Raw genomic sequence first — 20525 nt, forward strand, 5'->3', positions numbered from 1 at the left:
ATGTTACCAGCATACTGAGTTTCGCCAAGCAACTGTGAAGGAAAAAAAAAATCAGATCTACACAGCACTTCTTTTACAGTGTAAGCCTATAACCATGAAGATCCTAAAACTACAGTTTTAATTTTTAAAGAGCTAAGTAAGCTGTAAAAGAAAAAAGAATAACATGCCAGTTTATACATTTTACTTCAGATATAAAAGAAGAAGGTATGGAGAAAAATTTCCTCACAATGACATGTGAAGATAAAATTCAAAGGCACCACTCTTTTCTTCACAGCTCTTTTGACTACGCACTTTCTTGTTTAGGCCAACAAATGGGTTGATGGTGATTTAATGACACAGGATTTTACTGGTGACAAGAATATCAAAAGCTGTGACTCACAGATACTGCATAAGTTATTTTTGAATAGTTAATTGATAGCGTTGCCGGGTCCCTCCTGGCACCCTTTGGGGGATGGGGAGGGGACATACCAGGAGCAACAGGACGGCCCATTCAACTACAGTAACATGCCTGTCGCTGCGCATTTGACCCGGAAGCAACACTACCATTTCCAGGATGGCTGGGCAACACTGTGGTATTTGGGCAAAAATTCCATGGTAAATTTGGCTTTTATAATAGAATTTTTGCCCAAATACCAGAGCATTGCCCCTGACACCCCGAAAGTCATAGCATCACTTCTGGGTCATGTGAGCAGTTACATAGACACGTAACTGTATGTGGGAGGACTTTCCTTCTTTTTGGGGGTAAGTTCCCCCACTGAGGCCAGCTTATCAGCATCAGGGAGGTGGGACCTGGCACTGGGGGACCCCCGCCTCCACTGGAGGGTCTGGCAACCCTAGTAATTGCTTATAAGTTTATCTTTCAGCTTCATCCCAGAGCATGCCGGCCCAGAAAGTGTCTCCTTGACTGGCAAAAAACATCCAAAAAACCCCTCACATGAACATCTGATGATGCAGTACCTTCATAACAGGGCAAAGTATTTTACATTTCTGTGTAGCATATTTAAATGTACATTTGAGAAGATGAACTTTGCTAAAACATGACAGGTATTACAGATGGCCAATTTCAAAATGAGAATGGGCAAGAAAGAGACATGTTTTGGGTCCTATGACGTAATTCTCCTTGCATTTATTTTCTGGCCATTGTGGAGGCTTTCTTCTGCTGTGGCATTCCCTTCCACTGATGCTAGATTTATGTGCGTACACACACACACAAAATGATTTTTAAGGAGCTCTAATACACAGCTAGTGGAAGAAAGTAAGCACCAAAGCAGAGGAAACACTCTACAGCAGCCAGAAACAAGCATGAAAGGAACAGTTAGAGGATCCCTCCCTGAAGAATAACACCTGACTTCAAGTTGGAGTGGAGCGATTAACTTTGTACATCTGAATGCTATGACTTTTAAATACTAGACTTTTAGTGGAACCATTTATGTGTTTGGCAAGGTAAGCAAAAATCTAGACAGCCATATCAAGTTGATATAACACAAGAACTGTTTAGGGAAGGAGAAATAATAAAGGAAAAAAGTGAATAAGAAAACTAAGAACTGGTACTGGATGCATCAAGGACTCTTTATAAAGGCTGTTGTCCTAATATTATAAAATAGGTTTTCACAGGATTAAATTCTGAGTAAATATACAAAGGCTTGGACTATGACAGGAATAAGGAACTTGGAAGCAGGTGTGCGGTCTGAACAATAATTTCCCTGTCCACATGAAAAATCCTGAACCATCCTCAGCTATAAGTTAAGTGGATAGCTTTTAGAAATATTCAGTATTATTGGAACTATATTAATTTTGCTAGTGATTTTTTGTTTCATCTTAGGCACACATATGAGATTTAAATTGTCCAGTACCTAGAATGAATTGAGAAGCATATTAATTAGATTTTTCAGGATGATGAACAAATCCTCTAGAACCAATATGCATAGACACTTTGGCAGCTTGGATTACCTCTTGAAAACTCTATTCAGGAAAACAATAACAGGTTGAGGCTAGTTTTCTGACTTAAACTCCACTGATCTCTGGCATTATCAAATTATATAATAATATCCCAAATCTATTTTGCTGCTACTGACTTCTAAAAAGCATATAATAATCTTGTTTGACTGAATAAGATGGAACCAGATAGCTAAGAGGTCCAGAGCCAGCAAAAATAGAAGGCAGATTTATTTTATGCCCATTTCATCATAAATATTGTCCATTCCCTTGAATATAGAGCAGCAACAAATGGAACAGGCTCTAAGACCACCAAATCAGAAAAGCTACAAATAGTGCACTGGCGCATTTGTTTGGCTAGTTTACTATGAAGTGCATTTTATAGGCATTGGTCATTTGTGAAATTCTGTGGTTTTTGTATGCAGTACAGCAGGGGTGTCGAACTGTTATGAGGGCCAGATTTGACATAAATGAGAACTTGTCGGGCTGAGCCATGTGTATCATAAAATGCAGACATATAAACTTTATAAAGGGCACAGGCACACAATTAAAGATATTTTTTTTGCTTAAAATAAAACATGCTTAAAATATTAGCTCGCTTGCAATATTTTGTTTTACAGTCTCTGATAAATGTCACTTCTTGCTATGAATTATTGCATCAAAAACTGCAGAAAATGTCTGTGCTGTACCAGTCTTGAATATGTGCTATTCAGGTGTGCACATCTGTAAGCTGCAAACCAACTTTTGATTCATTTACATACATTACAGACATCTCATGGTCAATGCTTTGAGCCTAAGACCTAGAGGAACATGAAGTAGTTGGGCATTGTGAGCTTTTGTACAGAAGTTGCTTCACGTACTAGTCAAGAACATGTGAAGGCACCATGGCACAGACTGAGGGCTATGTGCTTGTCTACAAAACTATAATTTCCCCCATAAAAATGACTACAACTCCCCCCCCCCGCAAAAAAAACAACAACTACAAGAACAGAGAGACAGCCATGTACAGTGGTCAGTGTCAGCCTACTATCTGGGAAGTCTAAATTCAAGACCCCCAATCAAAAAAAAAAATGTGAAAGAAAAAATAAGGAAAATTTGCTGGGTAAACCTGGGGTGAAACACACTCTCAGCCTAATGCTGATATTTCTCTTCTAAATAGTTCACATGCTTTCCTATTGAGAAAGACTGGAGGGCATGAGTACAATGAAAAAGAGAAGGGGAACCCAGTTACAAGCCCAACAAAACTCTCTCTCTCTGTAGCAAGGCAAAAAGCTCATACCTTCACTAAAACGTTGGTAGTCTTAAAAGCACTCTTTGTAGCTCTCCTGATGGTGGGGACTGGGCAAGGAAGCTCTGGCTCTTTCTTTCCTTCCCCAGAGCAAGAGGAGGGAGAGGAACCTCAGCCATTCATTAGAAGGAAGAGAGGCTTGTCTCAGTAGGTCTGCAGAGTGATTAACTGAGCCTGGCAAACTTAATCAACCAGCAGAGCTATAGAGCCAAGCTCCCACATTAGCTGAGGCTGCTTCTCCCTCCTCCTCCCTTTGGGAAAAGGGAGGGGGGAGAGGGAAAGGCTGCTTTGCTGTTCTGGTTTATCTGGGGAGAAACACAAAATGGCGAAAAAGCAGGCAAGGGAAAATGAAGCAGATGACAGCCAGTTGCTGGAGGGCTTGATTGGAGCCCTCTGCGAGCCTGATCTGGTCCGCGGGCCGTATGTTTGACACCCCTGCAGTACAGTGTCTCACTATTGAGTAGTGTGTCTTTAATGGGTTCTAAATGGTAGCCATTCTAATAATTTAAGGCTGTAATTTCTCCTCTTGTCAACACAAGTGCTGACACACACTGGTTTCTCAGTATCTTTTGTACCTGTTATTACTAAGAATTTACACAATCCCTTTTGAACTGTCCCATGTAATTTGGTAACTCTTACAACATACTTGTAATCCAATAAAACATTATCTGACTTGGTAGTAGGATCTATTTATAGGCTAGGTGTAAACGGAATCTTGATGCTCAAGAGACAAAAAATAAATTCCCAAATTAACTGCAGCTGGCTAACCAAATTTTCTAAAATAAGCACAATTATTTACATAGAAAAGTTGTCAAAATAATTAGAACATTTTCAGTGGTGTATTAGCTTTAATGATATTTTCTTCTAAGATCTCAAATTGAAGGGAAGGTAAACATTCCAATATAATAAACAGGATACCATTTCAGATTATTTTTGAAAATATGTGCATGGTGCATAACATGTTTTACAATGCCTGCATGCAGTTTCTTTGATATTGAAATTCTAAACATGCACAATGCTAGTGACAAATGCCTAACATTTTTATCATACATAGTTTACCTGTGGAGATGCAAGCCAGCCACATCTTTCTTCCAATTTGTTCATATCTCTGTCAAATGCATTTAGGAATCTGTAGCGAAGAAGTTGATCATTGGCTAAATGGAACTGTCTCCTAGCATAATGGTAGCTTTCGTTATTGCCTCGTCTGGGGAAGTCTAACCATTCTGGATGACCAAACTCGTTACCTGTATTTTTTAAAAAAGGAAAGCATGCAATATAAAACTGTTTGTAATAGTTCTCACTAGTCTGACAAATTATTTCAAGAAAATGTTTTAGCTGTATTTTATTTTTCAAATGTTTTCAGACACTGTACTTCAATGGCAGTTCTATTAGACATTCTGACTGCTAATTAGCAAGTACAGATAGATCTGTCCATATAACTTTAATAGGGCTTCCAGTCTCCAGGTGGGGAACAGGAAAATACTGTGAAAGAATAACGAAACTACTAACACCACTTATGAATCCACCCCCAATGTCTCCAGGTATTTTCCAATGCAGACTTGGCAACCATATATTACAAACAATGATAAGACTGGATTGATTTTATAACAATGTTGCTAACAAGTCAAATCATTAAAAAACACAAGAAAAATCCTTCCTCTTTATTTACTGTATTTCCTTCCCATTGCCCAAAATCATGTAAGTGGCACAGGTTTCTCCAGGGGTTAATGAGGGTTGCTGGGGGCGTGGCAAATCCCCTGTGGGCTGGCTGGCTGCTCTCCTAATCCAGGGATTGTTATGCAGCTACACATACTATTCAATGGACAAGGTAGGTGAGAAGGAGAAAATCCTCAGAAAGGTTCAGGAGCTGTGCTCCTGTGAGCTCCTGCTGAATCTGAGGCCTGGTGGCAGGGAATAAAAATTTCTAAGCATTCTAGAGCAGAGGTGTTGAACTAATTTGTTATGAGGGCTGGATCTGACATAAATGAGACCTTGACTTCCAGTTTTGGTCATGGAGGATTGAGCTGCTCTTCAGCAGATGGGCAGATCAGAACCTCTGTTCTGGGCAGAGAAGGTGATCTCAACACCTGCTGCCTATCCCTTCCAGGTAAGGAGGGGGCCAATATATGCATGTGAAGTTCTGAGGGGATTTACTTTGGCTGATGAGGAACTCCAGTGGGGTTTTTTTTTGGCTTTGAAGAGTCCCCCGAGAAGGACTGCATTTTATCGTCTACAGAGGATCTCTGAGGCCACTAAATTGGCTTAAATCCACCAAGATACAAAGCTTCTATGAGACTGATTAACATCTGAGAACTTATGAAGCAGTGCAAAGAAGGTTAAAGGAACTGAAGGCAATAGATTTATATCTATCACTCCGGAGCAAATAAAAGACTAAATAAAACTAAAAGCAAAGGTCTGGAGCCAGAAAAGCAATAGTATATCTAGGAGTGTAAAGGAGGGGCTGAATTTAGGACTTTAAAATTGTGAGAAACAAGCTTAAAAGAGGAAAAATAGACTGTGTTTGGAATACCTGCAGTTGGAATAGAAAGCTCCTCCCAGAAGATCGGCTGAGCTGGTTATTACAGTACAGGAAGTTTCGTCATTGAAACAATGTGAGACTTCATAACCATAGAAAACGAGACTTCGTGTCAAGAAAAGAAGAAAGGTAAAGGACAGTGCCATTATGAGAAGGGAAAAATAACAAGTCCTCCAGCCCTTTCTAGGATTCAAAATCATAGAGAAGTATCAGACGCCATTAAAAGAAGGTCAAAATTTTAAAAGTTAATAAAAAGAAATCTGGACATTGAAAAATAGCAGAGCCGGCAGATATCATCATTAAAAGGTAAAAACTATTGGACTACATATTTAGAACTAATTTTGGTGTTGTTTTGGAGAAAAAAAAGGAAAAAAGTTTTTAAACTGACAGAAAAACTGCGGCAGCCATTTTATGCAATTTTTTTTAAAAATTAATATCTTGACTTAGGAGCATCGGAGAACAGCGTTTTTGTGCTTATTTAACAGAGCATGATCTTATCTATAAGACTGTGTGCTCAAAACCTGAATTTGAGAGGTCAATTTTTGAACTTATTTAAAGCAACAGCTAAGCAGCCATGACGGAGCTGAGATCAGCAGTAAGGCAGCAACGTACGAGGGCTGGATCACTTGAAGGAGAGGAAATGGCTACATCTAAACCAGACAAGACAGATAAAGCAGGATGGCAAGTAGCAATGGATGCTATGGAAGAAAGATTGCCAAATATAATTAGAGAAATAAAAACAGAGCTAAAAAGAGAAATTGAAACAAGTGTAGAAGATGTGAAAAAGGTCTTGAAAAAAGATATTGAAGATCTCAGAAAAGATTCATGAGCAGCTCTGCAAAAAGTGCAAAAAGTAGAAGAAAGGTGAAAGACCTAGATATGAGAATGGATCATGCAGATTCCACTATGTAAAAACTGCAGGAGAAAGCATTACTAGCTGACTGTAAATTAATGGAGAACCAACTATGGCTAAGAGGGGTGCCTGAGTCTACTACCATTGACCCAAGGACATATATAATTAAAATTATTGCTGAATTTTTAGGAGAAGACCCAGAAGAAACTGATCATTACTATGATTATATCTATAGGGTAAATTCAGATTACGCAAAAAAATAAATAAATTACCAAGAGATGTGGTGGTAAGATTTGTGACAAGAGACATGGTGGGAAGAATTCTCAGTAAACAATTTAAGAGCCCACTGGAGGTGGGTGGCAGCAAAGTAAGAATTATGAAAGAACTCCCAAGGAAAGTCATCAGTGACAGGAAACTTTACAAAAGGTTGACAGAAAAGCTGAGAGAAAAAGAAATAAGATACAGATGGGAACTTCCAGAGGGTTTGAGTTTTGAATTCAAAGCACGGAGATCTACTATCACAACCATTCAGCAAATGACAAACTTTTTGAGTGAGCATAAAGACTTTGGGGAACTAGAGCAAGAATAAAAATCATTATGGATTACAAATTAATATCTTGGAATATAAATGGATTTAACTCACCATAAAAAAGAAGGGCAACTTTTCACTGGAAACAAAAATGTAACATAGTTTGTTTGCAAGAAGTATACATCAAACAAATGGATTACAAATTTTTATGGAATAAGCAACTTGGTGGCGGATAAATGAGGATTTGCTACAGAAACAGGAAATAGTGGTTTCTCTGGAAAAGGAAATTAAATGCTTCTTCCAAATAAATGAAAGAGAAAATACCCAGTTTCGAATTGTGTGGTATGCATATAAAGCAGTAATGAGGGGCATTTTGATCACTTTGAACAACAAGGATAAAAGAGCCAAAAATAAACAAATGATGGATATTCAGAAAGAAATTGGCAAAAAAGAGAAAGAGCTTAAAAAACGACCTGGGAAAAAGAAGATTATAAGAGAAATTACAATACTAAAAAGCCAACTGAGCCATTTGCTGAATAAAGAATTGGAATGGAATTTAAAAAGACTACAGCAGAAATCTTTTGAAGGTGTGAATAAACCTGGAAAATATCTTGCATGGCAAATGAAAAAAAGACATTGTTGACCATGAAGGCATTAAAAGGGAATTTTACAAATATTATGCCAAGCTGTTTAAAAGCCAAAGTGTAGATAGAAAAAGAATTGATGAGTATCTACAGAAAATCAAGATCAACTCATTAACAAAAAACATGGAGAATTTGTTGGCTAGACCAATTGAGAGAGGAGAAATAGAAGAGGCGATCAATTTAATGAAATTAGGAAAAGCACCTGGTCCAGATGGCAACACAGCAAAATTTTATAAAGTTCTTGCTGAGACGCTATTACCAAAACTTCAGCTATTGATGAATACTATAAGATTAGATGGGAAAGGTCCTAGTACATGGGAAGAAGCAGTAATTTCTTTGATACCAAAAGAGAACAGAGATACCTCAGTTGTGAAAAATTACAGACCAATTTCATTACTAAACTCTCTCGGCTTGACTTCGCGAACGAAGATTTGAGAAAGGTGCAGTAGTCCACGTCTGCTGCAGGCTCGCTGGTGGCTGACAAGACCAATGCGGTACAGGCAGGTCCGGCCACAGTGGCTACAGGGAAAAGTCTGATTTGGGGTTGGTGCTGTAGCAGTACAATTCTTCCTCAATCTCCTTTTGTCCTCAAGACCAGCAATGCGTGCGTTCTCAAAGGAAGAGACAGCCTGGTGGATGGTGTGCCTCCATGCTTTGCGATCTGAGGCTAGGTCAGACCACTGGTGATGGTTAATGCAACAGGTACCAACTAAACAATGACCATAAAATATACGCCAGGATCTTAGCAGAACGCCTTAAACAGCATTTGGGTTGGTGCTGTAGCAGTACAATTCTTCCTCAATCTCCTTTTGTCCTCAAGACCAGCAATGCATGCATTCTCAAAGGAAGAGACAGCCTGGTGGATGGTGTGCCTCCATGCTTTGCAATCTGAGGCTAGGTCAGACCACTGGTGATGGTTAATGCAACAGGTACCAACTAAACAATGACCATAAAATATACGCAAGGATCTTAGCAGAACGCCTTAAACAGCATTTGAACAGCTTTATTAAAGAAGAACAAGCAGGATTTCTTCCCAAGAGACAAATCAGAGACAACATAAGAACAGATATTATTATAATTATAATATAGATATTATTGAATATTATGAGAAACATCCTGAAAAAGAAGTAGCATTATTTTTTTGCAGACGCAGAGAAAGCATTTGATAATGTGCATTGGGACTTTATGTTTGCAGTGATGGAGAAATTGAGATTAGGAGAAAACTTCATTAGAATGGTAAAGGTGATATATTCTGAACAATCAGCATGGCTCTGCGTTAATGCAGACTTAACAGAAAAAATGATAATAAATAAAGGAACAAGACAAGGTTGCCCTCCACTGATATTCATGACTTTAGAGGTTTTGTTAATTCAAATCCAAGACAATAAAGAGATAGAGGGGCTAAAAATGAAAGGTTTTTTCTACAAATATAGAGCATTTGCAGATGACGTGATGTTTATAAATGAAAATCCCACTCATGTAACACCATTGATGCTTTGTAAGATACAAGAATATGGAGAATTGGCAGGCTTTTATATAAATAAAGAAAAATCACAAATTTTGTGTAAAATATGTTAAAGAGTAAACAGGAAGAACTACAGAGATTAACAGTGTGAAATTACCTGAAAAGTAAAATACTTAGGTGTAGAAATAACAATGAAAAATAATGATTTATATAAAAATAATTATGAAAAACTCTTGCGTAAGATCGATGGAGATATGATTAAATGGAACAAATTGAATCTATCTATGCTGGGCAGAATCTCTGCAATTAAGATGAATGTTTTACCGAGAATTAAGAACATAACAGAAGCCATGTTGGATCAGGCCAACGGCCCATCCAGTCCAACACTCTGTATCACACAGTGGCCAATAATTTATATATATATATATACACACACTGTGGCTAATAGCCACTGATGGACCTCTGCTCCATATGCTCCATTACGTTCCTGTTTCAAACAATTCCAATATTGAAAGACAATAAACAATTTGATAGATGGCAAAGGAAACTTTCAGAATTTGTATAGGCTGGGAAAAAAACAAGAATTAAAATGAAACTTCTGACTGATGCGAAAGAAAGAGGTGGATTCCAACTGCCTAACTTAAAGCTGTATCATGATGCCGTTTTCCTGGTGTGGATTAAGGAATGGATGACATTATCAAATAGAAAGTTGTTGACATTAGAAGGACATGGAAATGTCTTTGGATGGCATGCTTATATGTACCTTATAGGTCACCTCGAGACTGGACTACTGTAATGCCCTCTACATGAGGCCACCTCTGTACCGAACCCGGAAGCTGCAGCTGGTGCAGAATGCGGCGGCTAGATTGCTGTTGGGGCTCCCTAAGTGGGAGCACATACAGCCTGGACTGCGCGAGCTGCACTGGCTGCCGGTTGTATACCGGGTTCGTTACAAAGTGCTGGTCATTACCTTTAAAGCCCTATATGGTCGAGGACCTGTCTACCTTAGGGACTGTCTCTCCCCATATGAACCCCAGAGAGCACTGAGGTCAGCCGGGAAAAACTTGTTGACTATCCCCGGACTGAGAGAGGTGAAGTTGCAAAGCACCCGTAACCAGGCCTTCTCCTCTATAGCTCCGAGCCTATGGAACCAACTTCCAGAGGAAATGCGGGCCCTGCGGGGCCTTGAACAATTCCGCAGGGCCTGCAAGACCATCTTCTTCCGATTGGCTTTCACTGATGAAGGAAACTCCTAAGAAAAACCGCCATCATAAAAGCAAACATAGCATAGCATTAGCACTTTTATTAATTTAATTTTAAAAGCTTAATCAGAATTTTAATTAAAATGTTTAAATGTAATTTTATTCACTTCTGTATAAGGTTTGAATTGTGTTGTTAGCCGCCCTGAGCCTGCTCCGGCGGGGAGGGCGGGATACAAATAAAATTTTGTTGTTGTTGTTGTACTATGGGAAAAATAAGATGGATGGTTTCTTCTCACATCACTATATCAGAAACAACCTGTTAAATACCTGGTCAAAATATAAAAGATATGGTGACTAGAGGAAACCGCTTTGGATCGTGCCAACAGAAGTAATAAAATTGTATTCAGATATTAAAGAAGAGAAGTGGGTAACATATAAACAACTTTTAAAGATCCAAGGAAAAAAGGTAGAATTAAAAACAGCTGAAGAAATACAATGTAAATATAATTGGTTTCAACTGCAACAAATAAAGAGCTTGCTTGAACAGGATATTAAGAACTATGGAATAAGACAAGAACAAACAGAACTGGAGAGAATGCTATTTGGAGAAAGTGAAAAGCTGATCTCAAGGACATATAAACTATTATTGAAATGGTCTACGGAAGATGTAGTTAAATCACAAATGATAAAATGGGCGATAAATATAAATAAGGAAATACAGATGGAGTCGTGGGAACACCTATGGAAGAACTCTATGAAAATTTCTACATGTTATAACATTAAAGAAAATTGCTTTAAAATGCTATACATATGGTACATGACACCTAAAAAATTGGCAAAAATGAACAATCAGTTGTTGGATAGAGGTTGGAAATGTAAATGTCATGAAGGATCTTTTCCCCATATGTGGTGGACGTGAAAAGGCGAAACAATTCTGGCAAATGATTCAGCAGGAGATTTCGCAAGTTTTGGGATATAATATTAAGAAAGCACCAGATATTTTCCTGTTGGGATTACAAATGGAAAAATTTCAAAAGCAAGGTAGAACAATAATTTGGTATATGCTTTCAGCTGCACGGACATTATATGCGCAAATGTGGAAACAAGACAAAATACCAGAAGTATGGGAATGGACTCTGAAAGTTATGCATTGGAGTGAAATGGACAAACTTATTTAAAGAAATTTAAAAATGACTGGGGAAAGTTTCAAAAATAAATTGAAAAATAATGGAACGTTCAAGGACATTTGGTGATCTTTGACAATGGTTAATTTTTAAAGAAATGATATATGGATTACAGTATAAAAGACATGATTATTGGATTATATATTTTTTTCTTTTTTCCAATGATTAAGAAGAAATAACATGAAGAGGGATTATAACTTTTGAGTTTTTCGGAGAAAGATTTTCTAATGGACAGCTTATTACCTTATAACAAATTAGATTAAATAAAAATACGGGGATGTTTGATAAGGGGGCATGCACTGCTGGGGGTCACAAAATGGGGTGGGGTGTCAGTATTATGGAAGACAATGACAGTTTCTAAGCACATGCTGGGAAAGTGAAAGTAACTGATCTGCCAGGTAGATCATCTAGGTGACAGGAGGTGGCTGCTTGCCAGATTGCATCTGCCTGGACAATGTCAGCATGACTCAGCAGCAAGCTGATTGGTCACCTTGGGGAATGAATTGTATAAATGTACAGAGACATTTTACTGTGTGTGGGTTATGTATGGTGGTGTTGCAGTGGAGCAGTCCGTCGGTTTGGAGAGTGGAGGTGTAAATAAATTGTATATAGTAGCTTTACCACTGCTGTGTGCAAGCCTTCATTCTTTGCATCACTAAAGACCACCCTCACTAAACACTGGCACATCAACAGGGTTATGGGCCCAGCATGCTTCCGCTGCGCCAGTAAGCTTTGAGAGAGGTGGTGAAGAAGGATGCTGAGGTGCTCCAGAAGCTGTCTTGGAGGAGAGGACCAGCAGTGGCTGAACGTCAGAGGCTGAGCAGGATGGCTACAGCAGCAGCTACTGTCCTGGTGGATAAACTAACTACCACCAACTATAATCTATGGTCGCTGAGGCTTGAACATTTCCTGAAGCGAGAGGGGCTGTGGGACTGTGTGTCTGCTCCTCCCGAAGATCCCACACCAGCAGAGACCGTCCAGGACCAGAAGGCTCTTGCCACAATCATTTTGAGTGTGTCTGACGACCAGCTGGTGCATGTTCGAGGGCACCAGAATGCGAAGGAGGCTTGGGAAGCTCTCAGGGCCGTGTATGTGCAGAAATCAGCAGGCTCGCTGATATCTCTAACTCGGAAGCTGTACAGGAAACGAATGCTGGCCGGGGAGTCGATGAGGGACCACCTCGACGGTATGTCTGTGTGTTTCCAGGAGTTAGAGCAACGGGGGAAGACAATGCCTGAGGAGGACAAAGTGTACCTAATCCTCAGCTCTCTGCATGAGAGATTTGACATGCTCTTAATGGCATTTGAGGGCCAGGATGTGGATAAGCTGACTTTGCCGTACATAACTGGAAAGCTCCTGGCTGAAGACCAGAGGCAGCTGGAATGCAAAGAGCAGGCTGACCGCGACCGGAGAGGGAAGCTGGTGGAGTGTAAGCAGAAGCCTGGAGGAGTCGTTTCCAGCTGGCAGGCAGAGCCGGAGGAGAGAGCTTTACAAGTTAAGAAGAAAAAGTGCTACATCTGCGGGCAGGCTGGACATTTGCGGAGGAGTTGTACTCAGCAAAGGGGAGGCCGGCAGTCTTCAAGGACGCAGCAAGCAACTCTGGTGAGAACTGGCTCAGGGCTGCAGAGTGTGCCGTGGATTATAGACTCTGGAGCAACGCAGATGTTTTGCTGCAAGGAGGAACTGTTGCAAGACACTAAGCCGGTAAGTCTAAAAACTGTAAGCCTAGCAGACGGCCGGGAGGCTGACGTGCTTTGCCAAGGCACGGTGCATTTTCCAGGACTAAAGCATACCTTTGCTAATTTGCTGTGTGTGCCAGCTTTGGAGACAAGCTTGTTAAGCGTCTCTGCATTAGCAGCAGCTGGATTCACAGTATCCTTTGATGTTAATGGCTGTAAGATACTAAAAGCAAGTAAACTGTTGGCAAAGGGTGTATTGAAGGAAAATGTTTATGTATTAGACCAGACAGTGAGAAAAGCACAGATAGCGTGGAATAGGCAACCCCACAGTAGGTGCATTCATAGGTTGCACAGACGTCTGAGTCATGCAAGCTGTAATACCATCAATAAGACACTGGCCATATTGCAAGGGGAAAAGGTTGATGCATGTAATGTTTTCCTAGACTGTAATATATGTAAAGAGGCGAAGTCCAAGGCATTCCCCGTAGCTAAAAAGAGTGACCGGGTGTCTGAGAGGCTACTCCAATTAGTTCATGCAGATGTGGTGGGGCTGTATGCACCCAGGGTAACAAAGAATAGATACGGATTAATAATAGTGGACGACTACAGTCGTTTTGCGTGGGTGTATGCAATTAAACAAAAATGTGATGTGTTTTCAACTTTCCGGTACTGGGCGAACAGAGTACAAAGGCAGTTAAACTGCAAAATAGTAGCTCTCCAAACAGATATGGGAGGCAAATTTATGAGCAAGCAATTTGAGGCTTGGCTAAGAGAGGAAGGCATTAATCACCGAGTTGCAAATGTCTCCTCTCTAGCCAAGAATGGCATCGCTGAGCGGCACGGAGGCATTCTGCAGACCATGTGTCACGCCCTACTGGCAGATAGTGCACTAAAAATAGCCTATTGGGGCGAGGCATTGAAAACAGCATGTTTTATTACAGATAGATTATGGACTCAGGCTCTGGATGATATACCATACAGAGTTTTGTATGGAAAAAAGCCAAACCTTGACTACCTTAGAATCTTTGGGTCTAAGGCATGGGTTAATATTCCTCTAGACAAGAAGCAGAAAGGGGGAGCCAGAGCCAGAAAGCTATTATTTTTAGGCTATCAGAATGGCATGGAAGCATATCGGTTTGTTGACTCAAATGACATGATAAGGTTAAGCAGAGCAGCTTCATTTTGTGAGGATGAAGGCTGGAATAGTATTCATGCCAATGAAATGCCTAAGACTGTTGAGTTACAGCTATCTCTGCAGAGTGAGGAGGGGCAAAGGGATGTAAACAGAGAAGCTCCCTCACTGAGACAGAGAGAGGAAATTGCTGGCAGTTCAGACAGTATAAAGCAGGAAAGCTCTGAAGATGTAAGGTGTAAAACGCCTGAGATCAGAGTGTCTGCCAGAGAAAACAAAGGAATACCACCTAAACGGTATGGTTATGACACTGATGTTAATCATGTGCTCAGTACAGAGTCCAGATGCTATAATAGTATGTTAGATTTGGACTATGGAGAAGAGTAATGTCTGACTGAAAACTAATGGAATGGAAATGCAGTAAATAAACTCAGGCTGTCAAACTAATGCATAAGCACCAAAGAATGATGTGAGTGCTGGTGAGCTCAAAGCGGTAAAAAACAATGTGCTTGTATAATACAAACTATACGGTATGTGCTCCCAAGGAGCTGCCAGAGGAGAAAGGAAGAGCCGGGGGAGGCTACATAAGTAAACTGCCAAACTGATAAGAGTGCAACTACTGGAACAAAAATAAAGTGCAGAACTAAACGTGTGTGTTAACACAGAATCACAAAGGCAGTATAATAAAAGGAATTAATAATATGAATGGTAATGAGTGTACATCTGAAAGCAATGCAAAAATATGAAAACAATGTGTAAATGTAAACTGTGTATTAATGTTACTGTGGAACATGTCTAATGTGCAATGACGAGATACCTTACAGCTGTGTACTATACAAAACTGAGGAGGGGTGTTAGTATTATGGAAGACAGTGACAGTTTCTAAGCAAATGCTGAGAAAGTGAAAGTAACTGATCTGCCAGGTAGATCATCTAGGTGACAGGAGGTGGCTGCTTGCCAGATTGCATCAGCCTGGACAATGTCAGCATGACTCAGCAGCAAGCTGATTGGTCACCTTGGAGGATGAATTGTATAAATGTACAGAGACACTTTACTGTGTGTGGATTATGTATGGTGGTGTTGCAGCGGAGCATTCTGTCGGTTTGGAGAGTGGAGGTGTAAATAAATTGTATATAGTAGTTTTACCACTGCTGTGTGCAAGCCTTCATTCTTTGCGTTACTAAAGACCACCCTCACTAAACACTGGCGCATCAACTTGGGGTGGAGTGGAGAAAATGTTATATATGTGTATTAACATTTAATGACAAATGATATGTTATTACAGTATATATTACAATAAATTGTTTTAAACAGACATAAATGAGACCTTGTTAGACCAGGCCATGTCAGGTTGGGCCAGGCCATGTTGGACTAGGCCATGTGTGTACCTATTTAAGATTAGGTAGCAGAGATATAAACTTCATAAAGGTTACAGACAAACACAATTATATATATATATAAATAAACTTAAAACATGCTTAAAGTTAGCACTCATTGGTCTTAAAGGTGATTACTTTGTATTTCTCCCATGGGATCCAGGAAATTCGGCAAAGGAAGCTGTGTCTCTTTTCTCCCTTCCCCAGGGGACAGGGGAGGGAGGAGCCTAGAAGTAAGAGAGGCTTGGCTCAGGAGCTCTTATTTATTATTTATTTATTTATTTATATTTTGACTTATATCCCGCCCTTCCCACCAAAGTGGCTCAGGGCGGCTCACAACACATAAACTTACATAAGTTTATCTTAAAAACATTTACATAGTAAGGATTAAAAAAATAAATTAATAAAACATAAGACATAAAAACCAGCGGTCTGTTAAATGCATTCTAATTCCATCCAGAAATTCTTAGTGTCAGTTAGTTGTTGTAGGCCAGCCGGAAGAGGACTGTTTTACAGGCCCTGCGGAACTGCCCTAGGTCCCGCAGGGCCCTCACCTCTTCCGGCAGCTGGTTCCACCAGTAAGGCGCCGTTACCGAGAAGGCCCGATCCCTGGTGGATTTCAGACGGGCCTCCTTTGGCCCGAGGATTACTAGCAGATTTTGTGAGCCCGATCGTAGTACTCTCTGGGGAACGTGTGGGGAGAGACGGTCCCTAAGGTAGGCAGGTCCTAGGCCATATAGGGCTTTAAATGTAATGACCAACACCTTGTACCGGACTCGGAATGTTATTGGCAGCCAGTGCAGATCCCGAAGCCCCGACCGAATGTGCTCCCATCTTGGGAGCCCTAGTAACAGCCGGGCAGCGGCATTCTGCACTAACTGCAGTTTCCGGGTTCGGCGCAGGGGTAGCCCCATGTAGAGGGCATTACAGTAGTCCAACCTCGAGGTGACCGTGGCATGAATCACCGTTGCTAGGTCGTCGTGCTCCAGGAAAGGGGCCAACTGCCTCACCCGCCTAAGATGAAAAAATGCGGACTTGGCAGTGGCTGCTATCTGAGCCTCCATTGTCAATGAAGGCTCCAATAGTACCCCCAAACTTTTGACCCTGTGCGCCGCTGTCAACGGCGCTCCGTCAAAAACTGCCAGGGGGATTTCCCTTTCTGGGCCACAACGACCCAAGCAAAGGACCTCTGTCTTCGCCGGATTCAGCTTCAGCCCGCTCAGCCTAAGCCACCTAGCCACTGTCTGTAACGCCCGGTCCAGATTTTCTGGGGCGCAGGCAGGCCGGCAGTCCATAAGTAGATAGAGCTGGGTGTCATCAGCATACTGATGACAACCCAACCCATACCTTCGGGCAATCTGGGCAAGGGGGCGCATATAGATGTTAAATAACATCAGGGAGAGTACCGCCCCTTGAGGCACTCCGCAATCAGGCGTGTGTCTCTGGGACCATCCCCAATCGCCACCCTTTGTCCCCGACCGTCGAGGAAAGCCATTGCAAGGTCAGCCCCTGATTCCCCGCATCGGCAAGACGGCAGGCCAGCAACCGATGGTCGACCGTATCGAACGCTGCCGATAGGTCTAACAGCATCAGCACTGCCGAGCCGCCTTCTGCTCTTCTGTGTGATTGAGAGAGTTTGGAAAAACAAGCTCTGCTTTCCCCCCCTTCCTCCCCAAGGGAGGAGCCTCAGTCAATGGAGAAAATAGGTTTTGCTCTGTAGCTCCTGTGTGATTGAGCAAGCCTTACAAAGCAAGCTGTTATGCAGAAAGAAGCAAGAGATAGTGAAAAGGAAGCAGATGACAGCCAGTTGCTCGGGAGCCTGATAGGAGTCCTCTAGGGGCCTGATTTGGCACCCTGGCCACATGTTTAAAAACCCTGTTCTAGAGACAGGTAGAGAAAACACGATTTATTGATTCTGAGGTAAAACCAGATTAGAGCAAATCTTTGGAAAAAATGAAATCCCAAAATGGCTTTTGGATTTCTACACCAAGATATTAATTTAGCTTTAAAATAGAAGACAGTATACTGCTTCTATGCTCAGTCGTTGAAAAAGAAGCTGAAACAGGTATATTTAATTCTTATTCATACACAGGAAAAAAATGTGTACATTCTTTAGAAAAGGATGCTCCTCTCTTCTTTATTATTAGGAAGCAAGAAAAACTTGCACCCAACCAAAGGATTTCAAAGGATCAAACAAGTCTGTTAAGGACTACATTTTCTGTTCAAATCAATTTTCTCACAATGTCCTGGCTGGGTATAGAGGACAAAGAAACTGAGACACACTTAGACACTTAGTACCTAAGTTTTTCACAGCTCATGGAACCTTCACCTATAGAAGCGTGGAGGGACTCTTTCAAAAACAGTCTGTAAGATGGCATGAGGTTAAATGTCTGGTAGGGATGGTTGGGACCCAGTGCTCGTCATTTACTTGCTTATAATAATGCTTTTTTACCCTCTCTGGCAACAAAATGTATAGCTTGGATGACGTCTCTGAAAGCTACTAAGTAGGGGAAGAAGGGGATGAGAAAGGAAGAGACTGTCTCCCTCTTAACAGAATTCTTTTCACCAACAGAGGCTCTGGTGAGTCAAAGACAGCTGAGAATTTGCTCACAATGCAAGCTTTAAATAAATAAAGGCAAGAACTGAGAAAATGATATATTGGAAATGCTAACACCAATTTGCCAATGCCTAGATGAACTCGAACAAATTTATGAACAGAATAACCAAACAGCAGATAAAGCCATTGAAAAAGTAACAAAACTAGAAAGCCAATTAGCCTCCAAAACATCAGACACCTGGGTGAGGGAACATATTTGATGCTTGATTATCGTCGAGAACTCTCTTTGAAGTTTAGGGGGTTCCAAGAGAAAGCCAAGGCTGGAGTAGAATTAAGTTTATTTATGGCTAATTAGCTTGCGAGCACTTTAAAGCTGGAATCTGGTGTCGTCCCCCTCCAGCAAAGAGTTTGAGTGGTAACAGAGAAATCTGCCTCCTTAGGATATACTAGAGACATACTAGTTTAATTCAAAGGTTTTCATACCAGACAGAGGATTTTCAAAGAAGCCAGATATCAGGGTGGCTTTGAGTATCCGGATGCAAAGATTCAAGTCTTCCCTGATTTACCTCTGCAGTTCTTAAAAATAAGAAGAGATCTTAAAGGAACAACAGCTAAGCTCCGAGACTGTGGAATTAAATATTGCTGGCTTCGATCTGGCAAGCTATCTGTTCAACATGGACAAAATTATTATAATGCTTTTGATGCTACAACAGGTGAACAAATGTTGGCTGCTATACATTCTTCAGTGTTTGAACCAACAGACAACAAAACAAGCAAAAGAAAAGAATGTTCTTCAACTTGGACTCATTTTGAAGTTAGGACTTGGGTAAAAATAATTTAATATATCTACTTTTTATATTTTTCTCTTCATTTATTCATTTTCCTCTTCTGTAGCATTAAGCAGGTTGGAATAGCATAGCATTTGGGTACGTTCCCTCATTGTTTATTATTTTTATATATTTTTCCTAACTTTTTTCCTTTTTTCTCTTAATCCTTGGGAAGAGGGGTCGATGTTTCCCTTCTGGACCCTTGTGGCCATCATGGATTGAAATGCAAGGGTTTCTTTCCTTTCATAATAGTTAAGCATAGTAATAATAGGGATGATGAAAAAAAAGAAAAGGAAGTAAAGAAGCAAAGATTTATGTTTAATGTGTCAATATAGCAAGATTAAATAGATAATTATATGTTCTTTTGTAAACCTGCTTCCAATTAAAAAAAGAAAAAGAAATGTCTGGTAGGGATAGAAAAATAAAGGGGAGAAAATTAAGTTTCACATAAGTTTTGCAAGCCTAATGCCATTACCTGAATCTTGGCAAAAGAGGTCTTTTATATTATCTCATAACGAATCCTTTTTTTCCCCCACCGAGATAACAAGGATTGGATATCTTCTCCAAACAAAACAGAGGTTCTATCACTGATCCCCACTGCAGAAGTGACCACAAGAATCAATGGCAAGGTTAGCTGAGGGCAATAGCACATGCAAGTCTCATTGAAAAATCTCAAAGTGTTTTTTTAAATACTAGGCAGCTTCAGTTTAGTGTAGGCAGCGGCAGCAAGGAAGTCTAATGGTGTGTAACAGCACACCATAATTATGCAAACAGACACATCCAAATTCATTTGGAGGTATCTGAATATTATGCTTTCTGCTTGCTACCTTTAAGCTGGGAGTACACTGAATTGGCAGGTTTTTGAGCATGCCTACCAAGAATACATAAATTCCAGGGATGGGCACAGACCCAAACACTGAACAAAATGTGTCCTGGACTTTACCTTATTCAAGGTTCAGACGGTTCGGTTCAAAAGTCACATGTTCGGACCAGGAAGTCTCCAAACTTTCTGGCCGGTTCGGAACCTCTTGGCAAAGAAACTCCACCCATGGAGTTTCGCGCTGAAAAGTGGGCATGGATGGGATATTTCCAGCCATCAAGGGACCAATAATGACAGTCTGAAGCTGACAGGCAAGTCTGATTTCCAATGACAGGCATTGATCTGACTTCCTCAGGATGGTGTGTGTGGGGGGATGTATATAATCACTGGAGGCACATTCCTGTCCTCTGTTTGCATCTGGGTTTTGCAAGTCTTGTTCTCCTTTCATGTGAAAGAATATCTTTTGGTAGACTGAGGGGGGGTGGAATTACTGGGGTG

General features: G+C 40.7%; 1 protein-coding gene across 2 annotated transcripts in view; it reads right to left on the reverse strand.

Annotated features, from left to right (window-relative positions):
- The window catches only part of GBE1 (1,4-alpha-glucan branching enzyme 1), a 349834-nt gene that overhangs the window by 36712 nt on the left and 292597 nt on the right, over window positions 1-20525 (reverse strand). For both annotated transcript variants that reach the window (XM_060234428.1, XM_060234427.1), the window contains exon 13: window positions 4283-4467. In XM_060234428.1, coding sequence (XP_060090411.1) covers window positions 4283-4467 — 185 coding nt within the window. The remainder of the gene's footprint in view (window positions 1-4282; window positions 4468-20525) is intronic.

Source organism: Heteronotia binoei, chromosome 3 (genome assembly GCF_032191835.1).
Source record: "Heteronotia binoei isolate CCM8104 ecotype False Entrance Well chromosome 3, APGP_CSIRO_Hbin_v1, whole genome shotgun sequence".
Taxonomy (NCBI): domain Eukaryota; kingdom Metazoa; phylum Chordata; class Lepidosauria; order Squamata; family Gekkonidae; genus Heteronotia; species Heteronotia binoei.